Raw genomic sequence first — 25,763 nt, 5'->3', positions numbered from 1 at the left:
TAAATGGGCTTTTTTTTTAGATTGATGTTTTATGACTTGGGCTTTGGTATAGACCACAATTGATTATTGTGCTTTCTATTTTAGTGAGTAATTATGAAGTTTAAGTCCATTGGGCTTTAGTTTTGAACATGGTGCCACTCAAACTACTACTACTATATGTGTGTTTACCTCTTCATATGTAAAATATTGCATCTCCTCCATATAATACTAGTATTGTTTAGACACTAGGATAAAGTTGTGATGCTGATGTTATGTACCACTACCCTACTGCCAAGTTTTTCAGTTACTTATCAGTTCCAATATAACAAAGCTCATTTAAATTCTCTTTGTGTTCGAGCATCTTCATATTCTCTATTTCTGTGTTTACGTATTTACAAACTGTATCCGAAATTCATCGTCATAGTATCGAAGTTGTAATAAGCTGATATTTTGTCATTTCTTTGATTTTACGTAAAGGACATAGAGAGAGACTCAAGATTACAAGTTCTAAATTCAAGATTTAAAAAATATATGGAATACAGAATTCAAGAGCTTGACCAAAAAAAAGAAGTGAAAATATGCTTAGAGTATTATTAAGTTAGAAAATAGAAGTGAATTGTTTTTGGGATTCACCTCTCAACCTTGTTTTGAAGCAAATGTCGCTTAAGATACGTAATACATTGTTGTTTGTAATTTTAGTAAATTTAAATAAAATAACATTAAAAAAATTATTTAGATGATAGTCAAAGTTCCTCTGTTTTAGCAGTCCTCTGTCTCGTTCTCATCTCTCACATGAGCCATAACTTTCTCTAACATCACTCTCCTTTACACAACCCCAAAAATAGAGACCCTTCTCTCTCTCTCCCCTGCTCTTCTCTTCTTCTCTCCGCTACATTCTTCGCTCACACCCCCCAAAAAAGTCTCTTCCTTTTTGCACCTCCTCTGCTTTTTTCCCCTAATGGAACGGCTAGCTTCGGAGCTTTTCCTCGTCGCCGGTAACACTGACTCTTTCGTCGTCGACGACCTCCTCGACTTTTCTAACGACGACGGTCAAGTCGACGACGGCCAAGTTGACGACGCTTTTGACACTTTCCTTCCTGATTCCTCCACCGTCACTCTCGCCGACAGCTCCAACTCCTCCTCCTCGTTTTTCGTCGACAGCAGCACTGGCTTTTCCGGCGACCTCTGTATTCCGGTATTTTTCCTAATTCACACCATTAAAAAATCTCATCTTTTTGCAATTTGATTTTTAACTCTTAAAAAACAAAGTATCATGGATTTGTTAATATGTCCCTATCATATAATATGAAATGTGATTATTATTATTTTTTTTGGTGAAATATGAAATGTGAATTTGGTATGCATAGAGCAAAGCAATATATATAAAGTATATATTTCTCAACTAATAACACTTTTTTCTTCTTATTCTTTAACTATCACTTAATCAGAGTGAAGATTTAGCTGAATTGGAATGGTTATCCAATATTGTGGAGGAAACATTCTCAGAAGAAGACCAAGACAAGCTTCACTTACTATCCGGTTTAAAAAACCCTCAAACCATCGGCCCGACCCAGACCCACCAAATTAAACCCGAGCCAGAACCCGATTTCGACCAGTTCATCGACACCGACGAATCAAACGTCGCCGTTCCTGCCAAAGCGAGAAGCAAGAGGTCACGCTCTGCAGCTTCCACGTGGGCTTCCCGCCTTCTATCCTTAGCCGACTCCTCCGACGAATCCAACCCCAAGAAGAAACAACGAAGGGTGGCCAATGAGCAAGACACCGCCGTAGACATGGATGTAGACTGCGGAGGAGGGCGTCGTTGTCTGCACTGCGCGACGGAGAAGACGCCGCAGTGGAGGACGGGACCGATGGGTCCGAAGACGCTTTGCAACGCGTGTGGAGTGAGGTACAAATCAGGGAGGCTGGTGCCGGAGTATAGACCGGCTTCGAGTCCGACGTTCGTGATGGCGAGGCACTCGAACTCTCACCGGAAAGTGATGGAGCTCCGGCGACAGAAGGAGATGAGAGACGAGCATGTGATGAGTCAGCTAAGGTGTGAGAATCTAATGATGGATATCAGATCCAACGGTGAAGATTTCTTAATCCATGATAATAATAACCACGTGGCTCCTAATTTTAGACGCTTAATCTAACCTTCCTATTTCCACGTGGATAAATTCGCAATAATCTGTTTCTTTTTCCGATTTAGCATTTTTTTTTTTAATTTCCTTTTCTTTTTATCTTTTAACATCTTTTAATTGTTTTCTTTTTTTCGTTTTCGCCTTCTGCAGACTAGTAGTACTACTACTGATATATTTTGATAACTTTTGTGTTTTCGTCTCTTCTGCTTCTTTAAATTTAAATTAGAAAGGTTATAAAAATAATTGTAGACAGGGTAGATACAAGTTAATTAATCATGATGTAAAAGTATCACTCTTTTCAAAATAATTGAACAAACTAGAACCCAAAATGAATAATTCCAAATAGTTGTTATTCCCCTTTCTCTTATGTGTGTGATTAATTTGGTTCCGGTGTTCGTTCGAGGGAACTATATTAAACCAATTCAATTTGAAACAGAACTTTGATAATATATGACAAGAAAACGTTATATTTCGTTGTATGTAAGAAACTCAAATATGTACTGTAATTATCATCTTTTCGATCAGGTTAAATTTTATATCAATATGCAGACAGGATTAGTTTGTATATTGTATTGTATCTAAATTTAATTAAAGAGTGTTCTTATTCACCCAAAACATCGGGATCCAAGGTGGATGCTCCTTCATTTTGACAGATCAGTTATTGTAATTTTATCAGAACTTAATTATTATTCCCCCCAATTTTTTTTAACTTCATTCACGTTTTGCGTTCTGACAATATTCGAGAAAATCTGATGCTTTAATCTAAAATATGTTTAGTATAATAAAAAAGGGACAAATACAAAATTTGCACAGCACAAAAGTCATAATATATAAAGTATTGTTTTAGAATTAAAATAAAGAAAAATGGAGCATAGATTGAGGTGATCGTCACATGCATTCTCATGCAAACCTAACCAGCAAGTGGGCGAAATTTATGATGTATATAGTCTTCTTATTATATATATATCTATCTATAATATAAACAAAATATGCATGGTCCTCTTCCTCTTCTTAACTAACATTAAATATTTTATCTTTGATAGATATATGTAAAGGTCCACGGACTGTACTTGTATTGTCCAATGTCCAAATGTATTATGTTTATATGTATATTAGATTTTGTCTATGCATAAACAATTCTTATCACTGATCCATTCAACTTGACACTTTGATCTGCAAATTTACCAAATGGTAAGCTTAAACTCGATCGTTTACAAAAGATCAAAAACCTATATATGCGTTCCACTGTAAATGACATGATACAATATCAAAACTCTTTCGAGATTTCTCACCCTCTTTTATTTGTTAACTGTGTTAACTAAATATAATACTATTGATGATTTGTGTATAAACATTATACGTTGTTATTTGTGTTGTTTAAATATCATATCCGGAAAGGGAAGAAAAGAATACGTAAAAGCATATACATATATCTAAAATATGGAGTCATGTGAGTATGTTGCGTCTACTGTATGCCATGTGATGTGGTACAATATAGATATTTATATAATTATAATGTGGAATCATAACGGTCCAACGTATAGCGTTCTGAACTTTAGGGGAAGACTTCGACGTCACTCAAAGAAAGTATGAAAAGCAAATCCTCTCCAAAGTCACCAGTATCAGTATGTATATATGATTTTATGTGTATAAAAGAAGAATAAAAAAGGAGAAAAGAAAGAAAAGAAAGCTTAAAACATATGAGAAGGACTATATACGCTAGCTACAAACATACAAACGAAATCAATATAAGTAAGTAAAAACACTAATCAGAATCATTTCTAGCAAAAGAAGCACTCAGACATATGTACGTACTAGAAATTGAGTCTGGTGGGTGGTACGACGTGGAAAAAAGTGTCACAGTACGTTTGAACGTTTCTACTAGTGTCCGGAAGCTTTTAAAATGATGAGAGTAGTGTCAGAACATGTTGGTACAGGGACTTATAAATATTGTTAGATTCTCTTAAACATCATTGTACATCAGGAGGACATGGAAAATATTAGATCTATGTTTGAAATGACGAATAGAGATAACAACATGAATTGGTTCACACACAAAAAAAAAAAAGATAACAACATGAACAAAGTAGAAAATAAATGAAATGACGATATATTGGCTTTTGAGAAACGAGAGTAATATATGAGGATGTTTCCTTTATTAGTAATGAAAAATTGTTTCCCTAATTTTGACTATCAAATTCTGGTTGTTAGTTAATCTTGGTTTTGGGAGGGTAATAATAACTTGTTAGTGCAGAATCGTAAATGAAAACTTTACATGAATTCAACTCCAAATACTGTAACCGGTACAAGAACGACTACAATTAAACTAACCAACAACAAATCTGACATGTACCTTGTTCAATCATTACACAACAACACTGTCTTGCCTGAATTAACTTTAATCCTGGGGAGCTCAAAATCCCAAAGGAACTACGCCAAGAAAAAGCTCCGAATCAGAGTAAAGCCAGCCTACCAGTTATGGAATCAACCAACTCCTTCGGTCCTGCACAAGCGAAAGTCATGAACATGTTGAGGAACACCATCTGTTGTTCTTCTCTACCTAGATATAGAAGTTTAAAGAAACTCATGTCTCTACCTGGTCCAACTGCAAGAACTGTTCTTGATCCAGCTGCAACCTGTGAAAAAAACAGTTTAAGATTTTATTTCAATAGGAGGAGCTACGATTGGACCATGCTCTCAATAATTAATCAAACATGAGAGGGTAGAAAACTACCTCTGTTCTTCCAGCATCAGCTACAACAAAAGTCGGGAGGCCAACGCTCTCAGCCGCCTCTGTGATCTTATTCCTTAGAGCAGTAAAAAAAAGTAATGTAGCTTACAACAAATCTATTGAAGATAGCTTATTAAGAAGTAAAGTAATCATATTTCTTGATGTACGTTTTGTCTGTTTTCCCAAGAGTTTTTCCTGCTTACATTTCTTGCTGGTTTTTACAAGATACAACTATCTTTGGTTGCCCGTTTTCCTCCCATCGCCTCAGTAGGTATCGGTCACTGCAAGAATTAAGTGTATAGTAAAACAAAATAAACTTTGGAATGATACATTCTTTATTTCTTTACCAAGCAAACACCTCAATACAGAAAAAAGTTTACCTCTGCATCAACTCTGCATACATGCCAGTGGCAGCATCTGCAAACATTAGAATGAAAGTCATTTTCCTTTCCATACAAAACAAAAAATGTCAGAGTTCAAACTTCAAATTCAGTTTATAGGACACTTACGTGCACACTGTGATGCAATTTTTCCTGTTCTCATCTTTAAGTCTTGCCTAACTACCAAGACCTGTGATCAGAAAGCCCAAATTAGTTCCACAAAGTCTCTGATTTTAACTTCTAATTTAGAAATCTTGCATCATTAAAATCTTATCACCATCCTTGTATAAATTATGCAAGTTTCTTTTATGAAGCTCACATTTGATGGGTTTGGAATAGAAATCATCTTGTATTATCACTAGGTTTTGTAATACTTTTCTCAAAAGCCAAAACCAATAAAATCTAGGGCCAAAAAAAATAGAATATGGTGACACTAGATGATAGACAAACCATTTTCAGCTCTTGGTCACTGCCATTGCCTGGTGCAGAACTCTGCTTCTGGATCTTGCTGGATAAAAGTCTACTCCTTTTCACTGGGGATCTCACTTGTTGTGACAAATCCAATATCATACCTATGATGAATCCTATAACAACCCCTGGTATGAGATTCTCTGCCCTAAAACTCCCAGATATCGACTTCTTCTCTTGTCGCTGATCAGATTCACAACACCCACAAAAATACATTTTCAACTATCCAACAAGAATACTTGGGTACATGATCTAAACAACCAAGTAGATACAGCTCAATTAATTTCAGTCTCAGTAAGATTTCATTTCATAAACAAAACATGAAAAATTCTCGTCGGGGTGGGTGAGAAGAACTTAGAAGAGAAGCAAACATCCATAGTTACATCACAAATCACACGATTTTATTAGCCAATCAATCATGGAACATACATATAAGACCTATAATCACTTTAAACTACGAAGCCAAACACTAGTGCACTTATAGCAAAGTCAAATATTTAGAAAGAATCAGCCTTTCACTCTTTGAGCTTAACTGAACTTTTTTTTTTTTTTTTCTTTTAACTTCCATTGAGGCATACACCTTGAGGAATTAGTTAACTGAACTTATCAAAGAAGAAGAAAGAAGTCAAAAGAACATTATAATCCAGAACTTCTAATTTGATTATTTTCAAATTTTCTAATCACACTCGTCAACTAATTCCACTCGTTACTTCTTTTTATTTATCAAACTGGTCTCAATTCCACATCCCGAGATGAAATTTGACAAAAAAGAGAAGCAACAAAACTAAGAACAAATTATCAACAAAAAAAAGACGAGACAATGCTAAATCAATACCATAGCTTGAGGCTGCGAAGAGTTTCCAGACGAAGGCCACATGGTACGCTTCTGGAGATTCTCCTCGGCGACAGAGGACCAAAGGGAAGCCTTAATAATCCAAGGCCATCACCACGATAAAGAAGAGAGATAAGAGTAGCTCTAGTAAACCATAAACGTCAAGATGTTCATTTTTCTGATAAAAAAACGACGGGTTGTTTTTGGTGCTAAATGTACATTCTGACAACATACAAGGTCCAATTAGAAAGTTTTTAAAAGTATGTAGCTATTAATCTAATTACTACAAATATATGTCTACAATACGGTGCATTTTATTGTCGTCCCTGTTCTTTATTTATTTATTTTTTTTTTTATTTCTGGTCTGGTCAGTTCAGTTCAGTTCTTCTCCCTCCTGAAAGCTGAAAAACCCCAATCTAAAACCCTAACGGCCATTTCTACAATCGGAGCTCCGAATGCCGGGTATGACTTCGGAATACGGCGGTGGAGAATTGGTTCCCTTTTCGACGAAGGAAAAAGCTCCGGTATTGTATCCTCTAAGCTACGGCCTGAAGTCTCCGGTTCATAGGCTCTCCATCTCTTGGGGTTGCGGAAACAACCTACGCGTCACGGTTTTAAGGAATCCGGACTTACGCGATGATGACGGAGAAGCTGGTGGTAAGGTCGTAAACGTGAGTCTTAGCGGCGAGGATAGCGAAATCAGTGACGCACAGCGGCGAAGGATCGCTTATGGATCGGTTTCTCCGTTTGCGCTTTTGCAGAGCAGGAGAAACTCAATTTCAAGTTTGTCTAAGATGGATATGAGCTCTTCTTTGTACCAGAATGCCTGGTGAGGACACTCATTATTCCTAATTCTCAAATTCTTAGAATACTGATCTGCTCTTGTGGCTTATTGTTGCATCTGAATGATTACTCTGTCATAGCTTTGTCAATTGAAATTTCATTCTTTTGATTAGACTTCTAAAGTGTGTTTGAGCATTCTGGACTGTCATAATTGTATCAGGTGGGAATACGTAATGGAATACAGCAAGGATATTAAATCTCTCCTTAGTAATACAATATCTTCCCCCTCTCCTCTGATTGAAGACCCAAAATCAGTTATAAAGGTATGTAGGTCTTTCTGGTTTGACATTGGTTAGGTTTACTGTGCTGTATTGTAATCAAGCTTTTCTTTCTTATGACAATTGAACTCTTCCACGAGTGAGTTATAGCTTTGACTGTGGGAGTTTTGTTAATGGATTTTCCCATTAACATACATATGCAGAATGCTGAGGAACCAACTTCGTTAAAAGCTGCGTGGGAGTTGATGGAATTATTCTATGCAGATAAGACATGTCTGTCTTGGTTGCCTGAACGGCTCGTTGATTGGCTATCTGTAATTAGTTTCTTCCCCCAATACTTAAGCTATCTTAAATTTGAACTTCTAGAGTTTTTGACCTACCATTTATATCATGGCAGGACTACGATATACTCCTTTCAAGCTCACATCCAACAATCTACTCGAAGCTCCAGGATTTCCAAAAGGAACTTGTTGGCCTACAGGTTTGCTCCTCTCTAAGAAGTCGGTAGAAGATATGGTAGTTTTCTCAGAAAATAAGTGACTGAAGAACTGAAATTTCTTAATTCGGTTATGTGCCTTTGCAGGCCATTGAGGATGATCCAAGATACTGGGAAGTGATGTCAGCTGCTTTATCAGTTGGTTGGCTAGAAATAGTGGTGAGTACATTTTTTTGGGGATTGGAGGTTCTTTGTAATTTGATCTTGAAAGTTGCAATTTGAGAAATATTCCACCCATAATTTTTATATTCAGGTGAAATTGTTACACTTACATGGTTCTTATCAACTAGACCAGCTGGGAAGTCGTGAGGTTAGATTGAAGTAATTCATGTTTGAGATTTATGTCATATGGAGTGACTAGCTACGTGCTAGTTCTTTTTTTATATGGTCAGATTTCTCATTATTCATAATGTAATACAAACTTGATGAAGTAGACAGAAAATGGTCTGGTAGAAGCCATTGCTGTCCTCATTTCAAAAATGCCACGAATGCGTCCAAAACTAGAAGATGGGAAGTTTGGTGAATCCTTTTCAGCAAAGCCTGACTTTATGAAGGTATGTTGGAAAGGTGTATTATTCTAACTCTGTTTTAGTGTATTTTATTATGTGTCTAGACTAGACTCATCTTCTCAAAAAAAAATTATGTGTCTAGACTCATCTTGCCCTTTCTGCCAGACACGAGAAAGATGGCAGTCTCAGATATCTAAACTAGAGTGCAGTGCCTTCTGGGTTCAATGTGCTCACCATCAGACCCGTGAGGGCTTGAGAAATATGCTGAAGATCATGATAGGAAATGCTGATTGCCTCACAGCTGCAACATGTAATTGGGTGGAGCTTTTTGTTTCACATCTTCTATATCTCAGGCCATTCACAAAGGTTAATTGCTTTACCTGCTGTTTGTCTATTTATATTTGAGCTGTGTATTTTTTACTCAGATCTCTATTATTCAAAGAGGAAACTTGAAAACTTAATCAGTACCATTTTGCATTGCAGGGATTAGACAGCATGCATAGCCTAGCCCTGAAATGTATGCAGTCAAAGCCAGTTAGCACTTCCCATAAGCTTCTAAGACTGCTTATTGGAATTCTTGGAGAAAATACTGAGGTCAGTTGTACATCTTAAACCCAGTCAAAGGTGCAACTGTTACAGCTCGCCACTTTCTTATCCAGCATGGTGTATTTAAATTATGCAGGTTGTTCTGGCAGAGTGTTCCAAAGGATTTGGCTCCTGGTAGGCAGACGGTCTTTGTTTCGTGTTTCTAACTTCATTAAGTATGTTATCTATAAGAATCAGGACGATACTATTCGTGTTTATTGTTAGGATGGTTGCACATTCCATGGAATTATTAACAGCTGGAAGCGATGAAGGAGAAGTTCTTGTACATGAGGAGCAGCGAAGGTTGGGTGGAATCAATATGGAAGAGCTCCACAGACTTGTTTATGCTCAAGTTCTTTCTTCTCATGCTTTAACGTGGCAGGTACTTTTATGACTTATGAAGTAATTCCTGTAATCGAATCCGTTTCGTTCTTATTACACTTGTTATATTAAAGTCTTCCTTTTTTCTGTTTGAATTTTTGCAGATAGCTCCTATTTATCTAGCATCGTGCGAGAAACAGGGATTAGGCTTATTAGAGTTGTTGTTCTACAGACAGCCTGTTCAAGACAATCAGTTGCTTATTAAGGTTTTTTTTTTTTATTTCATTTGTACATCAATTTCTAGTTCTGTTTTGTACTTTAAAATTCTAGGATCTTGTCTGAAGCCTTAACTTATGTTTCTCTTGTTGCAGAGCCTAGAAATTTGCCGTCTATATGAACTCAGTAATGTCAGCGCTAAACTTATGAAGGTATTGATAAATTGAGGGACTTTTCTACACGTGTTATCTAATCTCAAAAAAGATTTCTTCTAAAGTAAGTTATGGTGTTTAGATTTCTGGAGTGCATCACTGGAAACATGGAAGGAAAGGGTCTGGAATCTTTTGGCTCCAACAAGCCCGGGACGAACATTGTCTCAGCGTGATTTCTCAACAGCTCTTTGATTCTGTTGGAAAGTCATTGTCTGATGAAAGTCTCAAGGTATATTTTCTATAAGCCATACTCAAAGCAAATTTCTGTTTATAACATCCGTGTCGGTTCTACCTGTGCACTAGATGATGTTATTTCATTTCATACATGCAGCAATGGGAAGGCCTGGTTGAGTTGCTAGGCTCGGAATCACAGATCTCTGGTGGTCTCGATTTTCTTCACAAGTATTAATCATCTCTCTCTCTCTTTGGCTTTGCAAATGACTTGTTTTTTGTAAAACTCTGCCCCAGCATTATTAATTTATCATGGATGCTATACATTCCAGGTATAGATACTTCAAGAGATCACTGAAGCTAGTCCATGATGGAAAAAGTATAGATGCAGCCCATGAAGCCGTGGAGAGACTTGTATCGGTGTGTAGTACAACATTCTCTCATACACATTTTTCTCCTCTGAGTAATTGGAAACTAATGCCATTTGAATTACTGCAGCTAATGAAGAGCCCTTCTACTCCTCAACGATTCTGGCTTCCTCTTCTGCATGATTCAGTAACGAAACCAAGCCTTATTTTCTTTCCTTTTATGATTTTCTAACAAGGAGAATGTGCAACTTAAAAAGAGTTTTTGTGTGTGCAGTTAAAGCTGTTGAATTGGCCAGAACAGTCGCTGTTGAATGTAACACAGACTAACCTGATGTTGAACAAATTACAAGAGCTATCAGTTGCAAGATTAAGACCAGGCTTCATAGAATCTGATTTGTCTACTCAAGCTGTGGGTTCTGTGAGACTTGCTCTAGCAACCAATCTCGGACGTGCTTTTCTCGATGAGTGTTAACGCCAGTTTGAAGCTCAATATGTTATTTGTGTGCCTGAGTTTGTACGACCTTAATTCTCTGTTTTTTAAACCAAAAATAGACTGGTAAAGAAAAGATTGTTCTCTTTTCTTTTTTCATCCACTGTTTTGAGCGCTGATTGCAAAAGTAAAGAAGAAGATGGTTTTCGTGCTGGTAATTTATAATTCAACGTGTGTTCGATTTTTTTTATTTTGTTTGTATAAAATACACTTTAACCTAATTTTTTGTTTGAGTTTGGAGTCATTTCGTTAATTAGTTAATTACCAACAAGAAAACCGGTTATTTCATTTTTATTTTTATTTTTTTATGTTTTTTTTGTCGTCACCGGTTATTTCATCTAAGATGAAGTGATTGACTGGAAATCTGCAAAGCAAAAATCATGCTATTTGTAAGTGGACCGGTTAAAACCGGTTTAGTTAGTCTTTAGAAACGGCACAGCTTTAGCAAATATCTCTGTTCAATGCTCGTATCCATCCAGCACGGCGGGCTTGAGAGATAAGAGAGAGAGGATTCAACTTAGACATGGCAACCAGAGCTTTGCTCGCCGTTATATCTGCGTCTCCGAGTCGCTGCTTCATCTCATCGAGCAGGATCAAAATCCAATCTTCAGTTTCTTCTTTAAGTCTCAATTTCCAACAACACAGTAGAAAAATCCACAGAATAGCTCGAAGTTACTCCTCTGACACGGATTCCTCCCTTCTTCAGCCGCCGGACGTTTCCCGTCTGGCAGAGACAGCTCGCATCTCTCTAACTCCGGCCGAGGTACTAATTGTCGAATTGAGTTCTCACATTGTTCCTCTTCTTTCCTTTGATCTTCTTTATGTTTATTGTTTTCAGATAGAGGAATGTGAAACTAAAATTCGTCGAGTCATTGACTGGTAAGTAACCTAACCCTCTTCTACAATTTCCATGATTATGTCTTTGAATATATTTAAAAAAAAATTGTTGTTGATTGGTGGTGACAAATGCAGGTTCGGCCAGCTTCAACAAGTTGATGTTAACAGTGTGGAACCAGCGATCAGAGCAGGTCAGAATCATATGCTTCCATCAATTTATTATGTAAGAGTGGAAACTATGAAAAGAAGAAGATTCATAGATTGCTCTACTTTCTCATAGAGTTGGTTTGTGTATCATAGCTTTTTGGCAAATCTAGTTGTAAGTAAAGTTTGTTTATGCCTATCTCACAAATGGCGGCAAATCATGAGTGTGTGTCTGGTTTAAGTAGACTCATGTGACAGATCTTTTTAAGCTAAAGCTGGTTGGTATTAGGCCTTGACTTTGCAAGTCTTTGTAGTCTAAACACATTCTCTTGGTCAAATCTGAGGAGGCATATGTTTTTACTGTTATAAGGTGTCTAGTTATCATTGTTGATCCGTTTGGCTATCAGGAAACTGAACTGCCTATTTCAGTATCTTGATACTTGCTTGATCTGTTAAAAACTTGTAGAAATGGATGGTGGAAATTTGCGAGAGGATTCTCCTGAAACATTTGAGAACAGGTTTGCTCTTATACAGTTTTTTCAGTATGGTATAGTAGAATGATTCCGGTTTTAAGATGGAAACCCATCTACTAAACTTGAGTGTTTTGATAAACAGGGACAGTATAAGAGCTTCCATTCCAAGCTTTGAGGAGGCATATTTAAAAGTTCCTAAAATACTAAACAAAGAGTAACTTTTCAGGTACTCTACTCTTATCCATAGAGGAGGAATCATTGTTACCTGCTTATGATCTTATCTTATTTGTTAAGATAGAATCTCGTTATGGAAAGATGATTGCGCATTGATTTTCTTTGTGGTATATGTGTCTTTCATGTGCAGCTTCTTGGAGTTGTTTGGCTGGAGAGATTCACTGTCAGATCCGATTCTCATTCTATTGGTTTCTGAAATTAATGGCCAAGATGTGCAACATTTGTTGTGTCAATCTCTCGTCTAGCTAATCTTGAGTTTGTTTTTGTTTCAAGTAGAAACCAGGTGATAGATTTTATAAGCTTAAAAAACTGATTGGTCAATGGTGATTAGGCCTTGACTTGTAAGGCTTTGTGGTCTAAACACTCTCTTAGTAAAATCTGAGGAGGCTTGGCAGATTGTAATAAGATGTAGTATTTCAGTGTCTTGACCCTTACTGATCCTATAAGAATTGTGAAGTCTCACACAGGCTATATATACCCTACAACATTCCAAGTTTCTAACTCAGTACCAAAACCTTTCTATATGGCAACTAAATTCCATTTTGAATACGGTGGTTGTGATAGTCCTGGTCGTTTTGAACTCGGCCGATCGGGTAATAACCGAACAATTACTAGGTTACATCCAAGTTCATGACATACCTAATCTCAAACCATGTGCTAAATATAATGATGATTAATGTACGAAGAAGAGAGACAACAAGACAATCACCAAACTAATAACAGAGTATCTTTGTAGTGAAGACATTCATCATTTAAACCGCAAATCAAACATTCCAGTGCGGATCATCCATCAATGTTACCAAAAAGAACACAAGATGGATCTTGGCGTGGGAACAAAATAAAAGCGTGTTCTCAGGATTATTCTTTTACTTTTCCTACTTTTCTAAGAGTTAGCTATATTCACCTGAAAAATCTTTGAATCAGCTTGTGCACAAACCAGAAGACGCCTTTTAAAAAAACGAGCTCCCTCCACCTTTTTTTTGTATAAATTATGGTTTGGGTTGTGTCTCACGACTGCCAGAACAGGTCGGAGTCATCACTGTACAAGGAGTAATCTTGTATCTCGAGGTTTGCAACGTGCCAGTTTACAAGTTGGGATTGCAAGACTTTGCACAGAAACAAAGCGACTGGGAATATCCACCATTCATTCTCGTCCCTGCAAAAGAAATAGAAATTAGTAGCTGATGCAAGAAGGAATGTGTTGTTTGGTTTGAACATAAAGTGAAGTTTGTTTTCTTCTCTCACATGCTAATGTTCCATGGCTGGAGATACGGGATTTTTTTCCCAGATGATGAGCCATGATAGTGAACATATCCACACACAAACGCAACAACCTGCAAAACCCCACCAGGCCCAAAAGGATTTGTACTCATGTAAGAGGAATCTGCAGAAACTAGAGAAGGCGAATTTTAAGATTTAGCATTTCCATTAAAAGATAAATACTTACGACATTGACCAGGGATGTGACGTTCCACAGTGCATAAACGCGTGTGCGACTAGCAGAGCGTCGTGGTCCGTGGCTAAACAAAGCGCTGACACCGGCAGGGAATGTGAAAATGATGCTGAGAGGTAAAATAAACATAGCTAGAAAAACATCCAGCAAAGATATAGAGTAGAGTTGGAGCAGCGTGAGTAACATTAGAGTTAGATCTCCTAGGAGTAGCACCGAGATAACCAAACCAACCAGATCCTGTTAACACCGCAGAAAAGTACAGATTTCAATACTCAGCAGTAAAGAGGAAAAAAAGGAAAACATGCTTGAAGCAAAGATGAAGTTGCAGGAGGCTTTACCTGATGGCCAACAGGTTTTGTGTTATGAATCAAGAAGGAGATGAGGGAAAGGACATCTTTTTCTTCTTTGAGAAATTGTAAGCTTCCAATGTCTATAATTTCTCCACACTCTCGATGCCTCACATGGTTGATTTCGCTTCTTAGAGGTTGAATACTATGAAAATTCTCCCTAAAATCACCAGAGGAGTTTTCAATTTGTGTCCCCCTGCATTTTCAAAAATTACAGAGCGTCTGGATCTTTCGAGTAATGTGCTTCGCAAATAAACAGCAGAGAGAATCGAAGTGAAATTTCTTACCATGGATGCTGCTGTTCTGTTTCATCAATACTTCTTGTTGATGTCACTTCATCTACAATGGTGTGAACAAGAATCCCATACTGGCAAGACGACGAAGACAATCCCTGAAACCTAGCTAGGTCGACGCGTACACCGTGTCTTTTCAAAGCAGGGTTTCCATGAGTTTCAATCCATCTCATAACAGAGCGAAACGTAGACCTCAATTTCCCTTGCTGAACCAGACGCAGCTGAGCGTTCAGACCAGCAACAAAGCGGTACCAAGTGGTTGGTGGGACCAACTATAAAAAGGGGATAAATTTATTATGATAGTGCAGCCAATGACAGAAATCCATACAGGTGAAGCAAGTAAAAGACCACACCACATAGATCAGTCTATGAAATAAAAACACGAACCTGGCTCAGAAGACTAGTCAGAATATCGTCACTTTGGAGTGAGTAGTAGGCCATGTAACTTCCGTCGCCTCCAAATATTATAGGCATCGGAAGTCTTCGATTAACTGGAGGAGGAAGATCGCTTCTCTTTTCATCACCACCAAGAAAGAAATCTAGATGAGCTAACATCAAATCAGGAGTAGCAGCTACCTGCACATTACAAATTTTAGTGATTTTTCTACTGCAATCCTTTTTTTTGCCAACATTAAATAATGAAATGGAACCTTGTTTCAGGAACATATAAGCTCCAACCTCTTGACTAAGATCCTATTAGAACTATGATGACTGCTCCACCAATTCAGAAACTATGATTGGCCTTATCTCTATCTTTGCTAATATTTACAATGTTCTAAAGGTAGTCAGTAGAGTGTATCGCTCAATATATGAATATGTACCTTTAGCCCTTCATATAATGCCCTCGAACGACAAGAACGTAGACAAGAATGGTCATATTCTGATCGGACAAAGTCACGGAGTTTCTGAAATTTCATCCTTCGGCGTGATTGCTGCCATGACCATGCTAGAGGATAGACAAGAACTGAAAGCATAATGTAAATCGCACCCTCCCACCACTGGTATGCAGCTATAGCATTGACCTCATCAACAAACCCATTAAACGCAGCCTCGTACCTAGAGAAAATTAAAATTAGGAGAGGCTAAAAACTAAGTATCTCTTCAGGCATGCATAAACAAATTATCACTGAAAGGTAAAAAATCAACAGCTAATAACAAACTTACACAATCTCTTTTATTTCCTCTGGGGGTGTATGAGACAGATGCCAAGGTTCACTGAAAGTATTAGGACCTAAGAAATAGATCCTATGCATGTGACCCTGTGATTCCTCCACTCTGCTCGTCTCCATCACCTGTTAAATTAAACACAAAATTAATGTTACAACACAGACATTAACTATAAGAGGAGCACCTTAACAACTAAAATAGCAAACACTGATTATAATCATGTTTTCGCGATCTATTTCAAAATTTCTCTTTCTTTCTTACGAGTTCCAACGAAATATTTCAGATTTATTTGTCAATAGGAGAACCATCTAGTAGCAGCAATAAACCCTGGAATCTATTGTTATGTTCCACTCACATGATTTCTCCCTTCAAAAAATTTCATCCAGACTCAGATAAAAGTTAGAGATTAAGCACACCTCGTTCAAGGACTCGAGGAATGGAAATGAGTGATCAATCTGAGAGCCATGCTGGGTCGGGGCAGACCCATGTAAATCGTCACCGCTAACAAATTTCATCCGGGCCACGCTGAAAACAAGTGCTAGTAGGAGGAGCACAACTACTAAAAGAACACCAAACAACCAGGGTCCACCAAATGTGTATATTAACTCTTCAAGCGTAGTGTAACAGTGTGGCATGTGATATCTATCCGAAATGCATTTATATGGACAAGGAGTTTCTGCAACACCGCCTGTCAAGAAGTCAAACACAGAAATTTTGTGTATCAGATACAAGAGAATATAAATAAAGACAGGGCAAACACATTGCACCGGAAATCACTATCCCTCAATAAACTGATCAATGTTCCAAATAAAAAAGTACCTCGAACAGTGACATATACAGCACGATGGGGAAGATCATTAGCCGGACAAAGATGACAAAGAGATTTATCAGAACCAGTAACATTCTTATAAGTGCCAGATGGACATTCCTGTAGAAAAATTAAACATGTAGATCGGTGAAGCAAGTTTTTTAATTTTTTGGTCGACATTTAAAGCTGTGCTACGCTAATGGAGTTGAAGAGCTATATGTCACGGCCCAACATATAGCTCACAAGGAGGGTAAACTTCATTATTGTAATAAATAGTGAACTACCCTTATATCAACAGATAATAAAAAGGACACTAAACAACTCTAGCCTAAGCAGGTCTGACATTATGTATTTAATATACTTGCTATTGTTTGGTTGGTATAGAGAATATAACATTAGCTGAAACCATTTCACTCAAATCTAGTAGAGAGTACAGGAAAACTATAACAAACCATAAAAAAATGTTTTGATGCAGAGAAACAATAACACATAAAGAAGTCCAACACTACCTCGCAAAATAAACCATAGAGCCCTTCTGGACAAGCTTTGCCAGTCAAAGTTCCATTCTCTCCAAAGTTATCTTCAATGATACCCATCCCTCCTCTGTAAATCATTATTGAAATCACATGTTAAGTCCTAGAAACACATTAAGAAGAGAAACTAGAGTCCTTATAGTAGCTAATAATAGAATGAACTGTTTCTCCAAAATGAAAATCGCAAATACGTTATCATAATTATAACGTTGTTGCGTATGAACTTCTTATAACAAACCTTACATAAATTCTTCCCTTTACTTTGGCAACGGGATGATAGACATCACCAGTGGGAATGTCTGACCAATGAAAATGAATCCTTCCACCACTTCCTCCACCACCTCCCTTTAAGCTTCCATTTCCTCCAATACTAGAGAGCATCGCAGACCTCCCTATCTCAAGTGCGCGCAAGAATAAAAGCACGGTTCCACCTGAACCACCACCGGGTCCTATACTTGAATTACTTAGGCCTTTCAATGTCTTCCTGGGACTTTCACCGTCAGTTGTTATTGAGCCTTCCAGTGACAAGCTTGAAAGTGGGTGCTCAAGTGAACCGATCACTTCACAAATTGGTATAAAAGAAATTATCAGGAAGAGTTACATTTTAGAGACAGTTGGTTATTGCAGGAAACAGGTCAAAGTGAACTAAACACTACACAAATTTGTAGAACCATATTATTTGGAAGCGATACATTTCAGAAACAGTTAGTATATTGGGGGTAGGAAACAAGTCGAAGTGAACCAGTCACTTTTATAAAGAGACAGTGCAGATGCTGAGACCAGATGAGAAATAGTAACCTTTAAATTAGGTCAATGAATTACTTCATTTTTCTCATTTTAGAGTTTCAAAATTAATCATGGTAGAACGAGGACTAAGTTGATACTATCTAAAAGTTGAAAAATATGAACTACCAAATGATTAACATGTCTTACCAACGATTCCTCCACCAGCAACTGAATCTGTTGACTCTTCATTTCCACTTCCGCTGCCAAGTTCACATGGTAGGTCTGCATTTCCATAAGAATCGCCACCTTCGATGCAAGTATGATTGTAACACCCGTTTCCGCCTTTGCCACCATGTCCACCACCACTCCCAATACCGCTTCTTAGAAACCTACCAGCCCCAACTCCACCTTTGCAGCCTGTGTGCATAATTAACTCTCTTAAAAGTTGGTTCAAATTAAAAATATGAAAAACAGAAAGTGAACTATAAAGAGCACCATCTTAAATAAGTATGTGGCTTACCCATCCCGTCTGCGGATATTGTTCCAGAAGAGCGGACAATTACAGTTCTTGCCAGATGGAATTGGATTACAGATCCTTTGATGAGACCTTCAACAGTAATATCCTCAACTCGGCAGATCTGCAACAGAGACCAGTTAGAACAGGCAAACACCTTCTTTTGTAATTATTATTTCCGTAAACAAGCACCTGAAGAGTGAATGGAAGGGATGAATTGACATTGCAATCCTCCGGCGGGTGGAGTAGTTCAACAGGGCAATCTTGGCGTTGACAGTAAAGCTTTGGAGTACTTTGAATAAACCAACCATAAAATTTTAGAGGCTCAGTACAACAAAACAAGAAAATAACAGGAGAAATACTTTTGTGGAAGGATCGCTCGAACCTTCAGAACTTACAGGCCACCAGTTGATGCATTCTGCAAAGGACCACGCAAAGCCGCTCCGACTCCAACCTTCACGAATCATAGAAATAACGGTTAGCCAGGAATGCCTTCTGTCTTCGTACTGGTTCTCACTTATGTCTAAACTCATATGTCCTGAATATACAAAAGAGCTCTAGTTTTTCCCTCTTAAAGATAGTGGGGAAATCAAAACTCTTAATCCAACATACAAATGAAATATTTAGCCCTGTACACCAATTGACACCAAGTAGAACCACAACTTTCTCAACCTCCACATACAAAAGGCAAAAGAACATGATGTAATTTATTTTTCTTACCTGAATGCTATAAAAAAGAGACAAAATTAGACGCTGTGCTTCAATTGTATCCCCTGTGCCAGTTAGATTCAACAGACCCTGGCCATGTACTCCGAGGTTTCCATTGGATTGTATCACAGAGGACTCCTAAAAAAAGAAACGAGCATTGAATAAACATCAAAGTTGTCTATGATTCAGCAGCACGACAAATAAATAAATTGTAAAACATTTGATTAGAATACCTTGAGCACCAACAGATTACTAATTTCGAGCATCGAAGTTCCCAATATTGTCACACCACCGCCATCTATAAACATTCTTGACTTCAACATCAAAAACACCTTTACCGTCATACGTAAAGCCCCATAAACCTGATACATATCACAGAGGTTAACATAGTAATGTAGAAGGAAGAAAAAAACATCTTTCCAAAATAAATGGGGTACCTTGATAGCAGAATTACTCATCAAGAGTTCTTCAGCAAATAATTCAAACTCAGAAGAAGCAAAACGTGGAAGGCCAAAGTTCAACTCTCCACCATTTGACAAACTTATCAATCCTTGAACCTGTAAAACCAGGAAAACGTATAATTTCCTCAGGACCTACAACAATATTCTTAAAAGGTTCAACCTCATCAATTCGGATATTTCTGCCAGAGAAGAACAAGATAGAGAGACAAGACTCGTTCAAATGAGAACATCATCACAAACATAACTTCTACATAAATACAAAAGATGATGCTTACAGTATCAAGAATCTATATCTACTTTCACAAACCTGGACACGGCTCCAGCGCAAGGGAACAGCAACCTTTGCCAGATTTCGGATATACAAATTAGTGAAAAGGCGATGGTTAGGGAACTCCAAGAGAAGAGTGTCTGTATATGTTGTCTTATTGTGGTTGTCGATAGATAAGCTCTCTGAAATAACATCATACAGCGTTCCAGCAGCTCCAGCATTTTCTGTACAACCAAAACTACTACCTCCTACAAAGAGTAAATTTGAATTGAACTGTCACAATAACAAATACTACACCAAAAGAGGGGACCATCAAGATGAGTTGTTATCTTCACACTTTCTATCAATTGTCAAGCAAAAGTTTAGGGAATGATTGAAAGACCAAACTGAAGCTAACCGTGGAAAAAGATTTCTGGGTCAGAATGGCGGCTGTATATATGAACGGATACCCGTCCACCACCTCCGCCAGCATAACCATCACCTCCAGATGCACTTAAACGACCACTTCCTGCCCTGTAGCATAAACCAAAGCAGTAGTTTCAGAAACCAATGAGCTAAAAAGTTCAATTTCTTTCTGTGACTTGGCAAAGCAAATTGTACACACACATATGATGGCATCAAAAAGGTAGATGCTAAATGCAATAATTAAGAAATCATTCATGGGCCACACAATTCAACAGAGTTAAAAAAACTTTATTTCCTAAACATAAACAACCTTAGACCTTTGCATTACCTTACAACCAACCACCAAATGTGGAACAAAAAAGAGTCAACTCTTATTTTATATTTTTATTTTCTACACTTCACAAAACCAATGCAAAGCCTTAAAGATACCAAAACTTACTCACGTCAAAAAAAAAGGAAACCATTAGAAGATTAATTAAAGAAAAACAAAAAGAAAAGAGTGCAAAAGACAAAAAGAGAAGGAAAAATAGAAAATTAAAAGACTATTTACATTTTATGTGCCATGACGAAGATGCTGCCGCCGGACCCACCACCACCTTTAACACCACCACTGGCCCCATCAGCTAAAACGCTGCCGTTTAAACTAATATACCCTAAAATCTCCATCGCCACCGTTCCGCCGCCACCTCCACCGTAATCAACCTCATTACTCGTCGAGCCACCTCTGCTACCATAAACCTCCGGCTTCTCCACTTGCGCCCAACCGTAAACATCACCGCCGAACACATCTTCGGGAATCTTCGTAGTAGTATCCGACAAACAACACGCACCTCTTCCACCGTATCCACCACCGGCACCTTCAACCCCCTCCGGCGTACCGCTAGTCCCCGGCGGCGGTTCTCCAGCCAACCCAGTGGTGTCTACGGCCGAACCTTCCCCGAAATCAGCGTTATCCGCCGCGAGACGAAAAGTTCCGGCGATAACCGACGAATTCTCAGCTAATGAGAAATTCCCAGAGATATTGACTGTAATCGAACAACCCGGGAATTGGCAAACCAATCTAACACCAGGCAAAACGTAGAGACTACCTTTACCGGTGATGTTTAGGTCACGCGTGAGATTCAAATCAGCGACGAGCTTACACGTGGAATCTAAAGAGCCAACACCCCCTAGGTCATCCACACACGAAACCGGCGATTCATCATCCGGTGAAGGGTCCGGCGACGGAGAAGGTGACGGCGGTTCGAATCTAATCGCAGTCTCATCCGACGAAATGATAAGTTTCGGATGTGAAGAAACGAGGATGAAGAAGGCGAAACAGAGAGAGAATCTCACCATCGAAATCGAATTCAAAATCATCTAAAGATGAGGGAATCCATTGTTACACCAAAACAACGAAGACATTGGATTCATATATACTAACCGTTACGTCTCTCTACGAAAGTTTCAAAAAAATAGAAGAAACAGATTAAGAAGGTTTGAACATGGTGCTCTGTGTGTAATACAGAGAGGAGAGAGAGAGAAGATAGCTTTGGGGCTTGTAGAGAGAGAGAGAGAGCAAAGAAGAAGAGGTTGAAGGAAGGAAGGAAAGAAGCGAGAGGCGCGCTTTAGTTTGGTAAAAATGGTGGTGACATATTTTTTTTAATTAGAAAGGCTTTCGCGTTACACGTGAGACTTTCTTTTTTTGTTAGCCAATCAGTTTACGACACGTGCTACTCTAAAACCACCAAACTGAATTGTATTAATTGAGTCTTTTAGACTTTAGTAGTTTTTTTTTTGGTTATTATTAGTGTTTAATTAAGGGATCTTCACTTTAATTTTTTGTTGAAAACTTTACTTCAACAACACCAAAATAAAGGCAAGAGGAAAATGCTAATAAATATCTTCGAGTTAGCTTATCTCTCTCTTTAAATTAAATATATTAGAATTGGTTATGTGCAAATTAGTACCTATGATTTTGGCTCTAAATTGGTTATGAGTTTGTTTATGGTATAAAGAAGACAGATAACATATGTTTTGTTTTTCTTAGTTACATATCATCTTTGTTGTGTTTGAAGCACGGATTTTTGTCTTTTTCCTTTTCAATTTGTTTCCTTTAGGGGTCCTAAGCTAAGATGGTCTCGTAGAGAAGGATAGTTCGATCTTGATGTATCTTCTTGCCATTTTCCTAGAATCCATAACATGTAATGGTTTATATCAACTACTATAATCGCTAGGGAACTTTTTAATTATTTGGTAAAAATCAATTGTACTGCATGCAGAAACACTTAAATACTTAATTATATTTACTATATCCAATTACCATCAAAGAGTTGATCGAAACTTATTGATCTTTATTCACAATTATTTTGAAGATCCTAATTAATTAAAACCCGTATCAGGATTCAAATTCCAACCTAACAAACTAGTCACAAGGGTTTAATGTTTATCGATCTTATTCATGTAGACCTCATGGCCAAAGTATTTATAGTGATTACAAGATATAGACAAATATATATAAGAGATATATACAACATATTTAACGATAATGATATACTTATGTTAAGTATATCCTAATACCTCCCCTCAAGTTGGAGCGTACAAGTTATGGATGCCCAACTTGAGAAGAAAATCGTCAAATTCCTTACGACCCAAGGCTTTAGTGAGAATGTCAGCCAACTGGTCCGCAGAGGAAACGTGTTTGGTCGCGATCGTGCCAGCCATTATGTCATCGCGCACAAAATGGCAGTCATTTTCGATATGTTTCGTTCGTTCGTGAAAGACGGGGTTTGAGCTGATATGAAGAGCTGCTTGACTGTCACACAGCATTGTCATCGGTTTGTCGTGGTTGAAGCCAAATGCCTTAAGAAGAATCTTCAACCATCGTAATTCTTGCGCAAGGTCAGCCATTGCGCGATACTCCGCCTCAGCAGAGGAACGTGAAACCGTCTTCTGTTTGCGAGTTTGCCATGAAATGGGAGATGTTCCAAGCTGTACCAAATAACCAGTAACGGAACGTCGAGTTAACGGACAGTTGGAGTAAGAAGCATCACACCAACCTGTGAAATGTAAAGGCGAGTTAGCCCTTAAAAGTATGCCCTGGCCGAGAGTACCCTTCAGATAACGAAGTACATTGATGGTTGCAGCCCAATGTGCTTCGCCCGGTTTATTAACAAACTGAGACAAAATATGGATGGAGAAGACAAGATCCGGTCGAGTGGCTTTTAAATATACCAGTCGACCAACAAGACGTCGGTAAATCGCCGGATCGGGAAGATCTTGTCCCGTTTTCAAAGCTAACTGTTGATTCTATTCCATTGGAAAATAATATATAAAGGGTTAGGGCCAATGCACTCATTGCCAATTGGTTTTGAGTTGGAAGCCCATAACAAACCCTAATTTAACATGGTATCAGAGCCCGAACACACGCTGACCCATTAATTAATCCGGCCCGGAAAGAGGCCCGATCACCCCATAAATTGATGGCCCAAAAGAAGGCCCAATTCCATCGAGATAGCTAGAAGAGCATTATCTCGAGTGGGCGTGATGGATTCTGTCGAGATTAATGGCTAAAAGAGCCATTATCTCGAGGGGGCGTGTGGAGAAAAGATCCCACATCGGAAGATGTGAGGGGACTTAAATAATATATAAAGGGTTAGGGCCAATTCACTCATTGCCAATTGGTTTTGAGTTGGAATCCCATAACAAACCCTAATTTAACACAACCCGCACATCTCCCTGGGAGATTCTCCCAAACGCATACACAAAACCTCACGGACGTGAAGAGTTTCTCTATTCTTTTCCAACGGTTCGAGCTCGTTTTCGTGTTGCCACATGCCACATGTATATATGTATTTTTTATGATTGCTAAACGACATGTAACTTTCAATAATTTCGTTTTAAGTTAACCCAAATTCATGCAGATTTTAAGATATTACGTGCATCATCAGTTAACGCTGAAATTAGTTAGATAGAGATGGTTATTAGGTTATATATCACTAATCGATTGTTTTGTATCTTGCATATATATCAAAATAAATCTTGCAAAAGTTAGATACATATGTATACATATATACACTTTGTTGAAAGAAGTTATAAAACCTTCACGAGACATAGAAAATTCTTCACTTACCTAAACAAAATAAAAAGTATCAACTTGCTGTTGTTGACCGTAGAAAATAATGGGCGAAAGTTTCACTGAACCATAAAACCCTATTCACAAGTCAAAGATTCACAATTAATTTTCAATATCGCTAACTTAATTATATTTGAGTGGCTTCACGTATCATATATATTTAAGTAGATATCTATCTTGCGTTACATGGAAACATAAGAACAAACAATAAAACTAGTTTATTACATAAAAATTATCAAAAGTAATCACAATAATTAAGTTTTTGCGAAAACGATAGTTTAACGGTTAATCATAGTGTGGACCAAGAGTACCATTATTTTTTTCTTCTGATTATTTGATTTTTTTCGGACTCTATACATATTGTGTGTGTGTGTGTTGGAGAATGAGGATATATATAGTAGTTGTCTAGTTTGATGATAAAAATTGACTGATTACGAAAACAAAAATAATAAGGATAAATGACGACAATAATGCGGAAGAAATGACGGAACTCAAGAAAGAATATTAGAGTTTGGGAATTTCGATTGATTGAGAATGAAGCTAACGTAGAGATGAATGTACGTGTGGCTTTCCCTCAGTGTCCCGAAACCGACACCAAGCCAAATGGCAAAGACACTGTCTGTCTATAGATTATTTAACCTTTTGTTCAACGTGTTTGGTTGTTGACGGATTCCCTCCTCCTTGAGGTTGCGTGTTGGTGCCTTCCCACTACACGCACGCACGCACACGAGCGCTTTTACATTCTTTTTTTTTTCATTTCTAATTCTTGTTTTCATGTCATTTTGTTTCAACAATAATATTGACCTTACAAAGCGTAGCATTGGAGAAAACTTTTCTACATATTCCATAGAACAAATGTTTAACGTGTTCTTTCAGAAAACAAAATAAAAAAATTGTTTAACGTGTGTTTTTTTCTATATCCCAATAAAGAAGTTGATGAATTCTTAATAATAGTTTTGCAGTGTTCTTTCTTTTAATAATGTTGAGCGTTTATAGTGCTATGATTTTTGTTTGATAAATTAAGTTCAGATCCAAAGGTATTGTATACTTTCAAATATTTAATTTTGATGCATTAATCTGTTATTTATTTTGCCATTTCAATGGGTTTTCGATAAATGGTGTTTCTAAACTAGTATTTCATAAACAAATTATAGTCGGTCAAAATCCTTAAAATCGTTATAACAAAACAATAAAATATCAAATGAAACTTGTAGAGCATAAAACTGTTATTTACAAAAGTCATATGCACTTCTCTAAAATCATCAAAATCATTTAAAAACTCAATAAAACTCAAATCTCTTAAAATTTCATCATT

General features: G+C 37.6%; 5 protein-coding genes across 5 annotated transcripts; 3 read left to right on the top strand and 2 right to left on the bottom strand.

Moving 5' to 3' along the window:
* Positions 1–673: 673 nt before the first annotated feature.
* Positions 674–2,324, top strand: LOC17878947 (GATA transcription factor 9). The gene is made up of 2 exons (XM_006283968.2): positions 674–1,174; positions 1,428–2,324. Exons 1-2 carry the CDS (start codon positions 938–940, stop codon positions 2,133–2,135), a joined length of 945 nt encoding a protein of 314 aa, XP_006284030.2. The 5' UTR covers positions 674–937; the 3' UTR covers positions 2,136–2,324.
* A 2,034-nt stretch (positions 2,325–4,358) lies between these two features.
* LOC17880007 (peptidyl-tRNA hydrolase 2, mitochondrial) lies at positions 4,359–6,652 on the bottom strand. Its single transcript, XM_006284512.2, has 8 exons — positions 6,538–6,652; positions 5,685–5,885; positions 5,364–5,424; positions 5,235–5,271; positions 5,058–5,135; positions 4,858–4,930; positions 4,720–4,759; positions 4,359–4,626 (listed from the first exon to the last, which is right to left on the bottom strand). The coding sequence occupies exons 1-8, from the start codon at positions 6,577–6,579 to the stop codon at positions 4,577–4,579; spliced, it is 582 nt and encodes a 193-aa protein (XP_006284574.1). The 5' UTR covers positions 6,580–6,652; the 3' UTR covers positions 4,359–4,576.
* A 224-nt stretch (positions 6,653–6,876) lies between these two features.
* LOC17878295 (nuclear pore complex protein NUP85) lies at positions 6,877–11,184 on the top strand. The gene is made up of 18 exons (XM_006283160.2): positions 6,877–7,363; positions 7,538–7,640; positions 7,799–7,909; positions 7,993–8,076; positions 8,179–8,250; positions 8,345–8,401; positions 8,526–8,645; positions 8,766–8,966; positions 9,084–9,194; positions 9,283–9,320; positions 9,411–9,567; positions 9,671–9,772; positions 9,878–9,934; positions 10,017–10,163; positions 10,266–10,336; positions 10,438–10,525; positions 10,604–10,660; positions 10,748–11,184. The coding sequence occupies exons 1-18, from the start codon at positions 6,990–6,992 to the stop codon at positions 10,943–10,945; spliced, it is 2,148 nt and encodes a 715-aa protein (XP_006283222.1). The 5' UTR covers positions 6,877–6,989; the 3' UTR covers positions 10,946–11,184.
* A 232-nt stretch (positions 11,185–11,416) lies between these two features.
* On the top strand, positions 11,417–13,124 carry LOC17877520 (glutamyl-tRNA(Gln) amidotransferase subunit C, chloroplastic/mitochondrial). The gene is made up of 6 exons (XM_006284614.2): positions 11,417–11,726; positions 11,802–11,842; positions 11,936–11,991; positions 12,411–12,462; positions 12,560–12,643; positions 12,782–13,124. Exons 1-5 carry the CDS (start codon positions 11,487–11,489, stop codon positions 12,633–12,635), a joined length of 465 nt encoding a protein of 154 aa, XP_006284676.1. The 5' UTR covers positions 11,417–11,486; the 3' UTR covers positions 12,636–12,643; positions 12,782–13,124.
* A 204-nt stretch (positions 13,125–13,328) lies between these two features.
* Positions 13,329–21,924, bottom strand: LOC17879417. The gene is made up of 22 exons (XM_006282938.2): positions 20,885–21,924; positions 20,327–20,442; positions 19,969–20,177; positions 19,638–19,757; positions 19,434–19,562; positions 19,213–19,338; positions 18,891–18,946; positions 18,685–18,784; positions 18,499–18,616; positions 18,186–18,395; positions 17,491–17,812; positions 17,229–17,322; positions 16,731–16,839; positions 16,328–16,599; positions 15,909–16,036; positions 15,566–15,800; positions 15,132–15,320; positions 14,739–15,016; positions 14,443–14,647; positions 14,099–14,341; positions 13,897–13,985; positions 13,329–13,807 (listed from the first exon to the last, which is right to left on the bottom strand). Exons 1-22 carry the CDS (start codon positions 21,691–21,693, stop codon positions 13,660–13,662), a joined length of 4,305 nt encoding a protein of 1,434 aa, XP_006283000.1. The 5' UTR covers positions 21,694–21,924; the 3' UTR covers positions 13,329–13,659.
* Between the last annotated feature and the right edge of the window lie 3,839 nt (positions 21,925–25,763).

Source organism: Capsella rubella, unplaced genomic scaffold (assembly GCF_000375325.1).
Source record: "Capsella rubella cultivar Monte Gargano unplaced genomic scaffold, Caprub1_0 scaffold_7, whole genome shotgun sequence".
In the NCBI taxonomy this organism is placed as follows: domain Eukaryota; kingdom Viridiplantae; phylum Streptophyta; class Magnoliopsida; order Brassicales; family Brassicaceae; genus Capsella; species Capsella rubella.
This window is presented reverse-complemented; position numbering and strand designations above follow the sequence as displayed.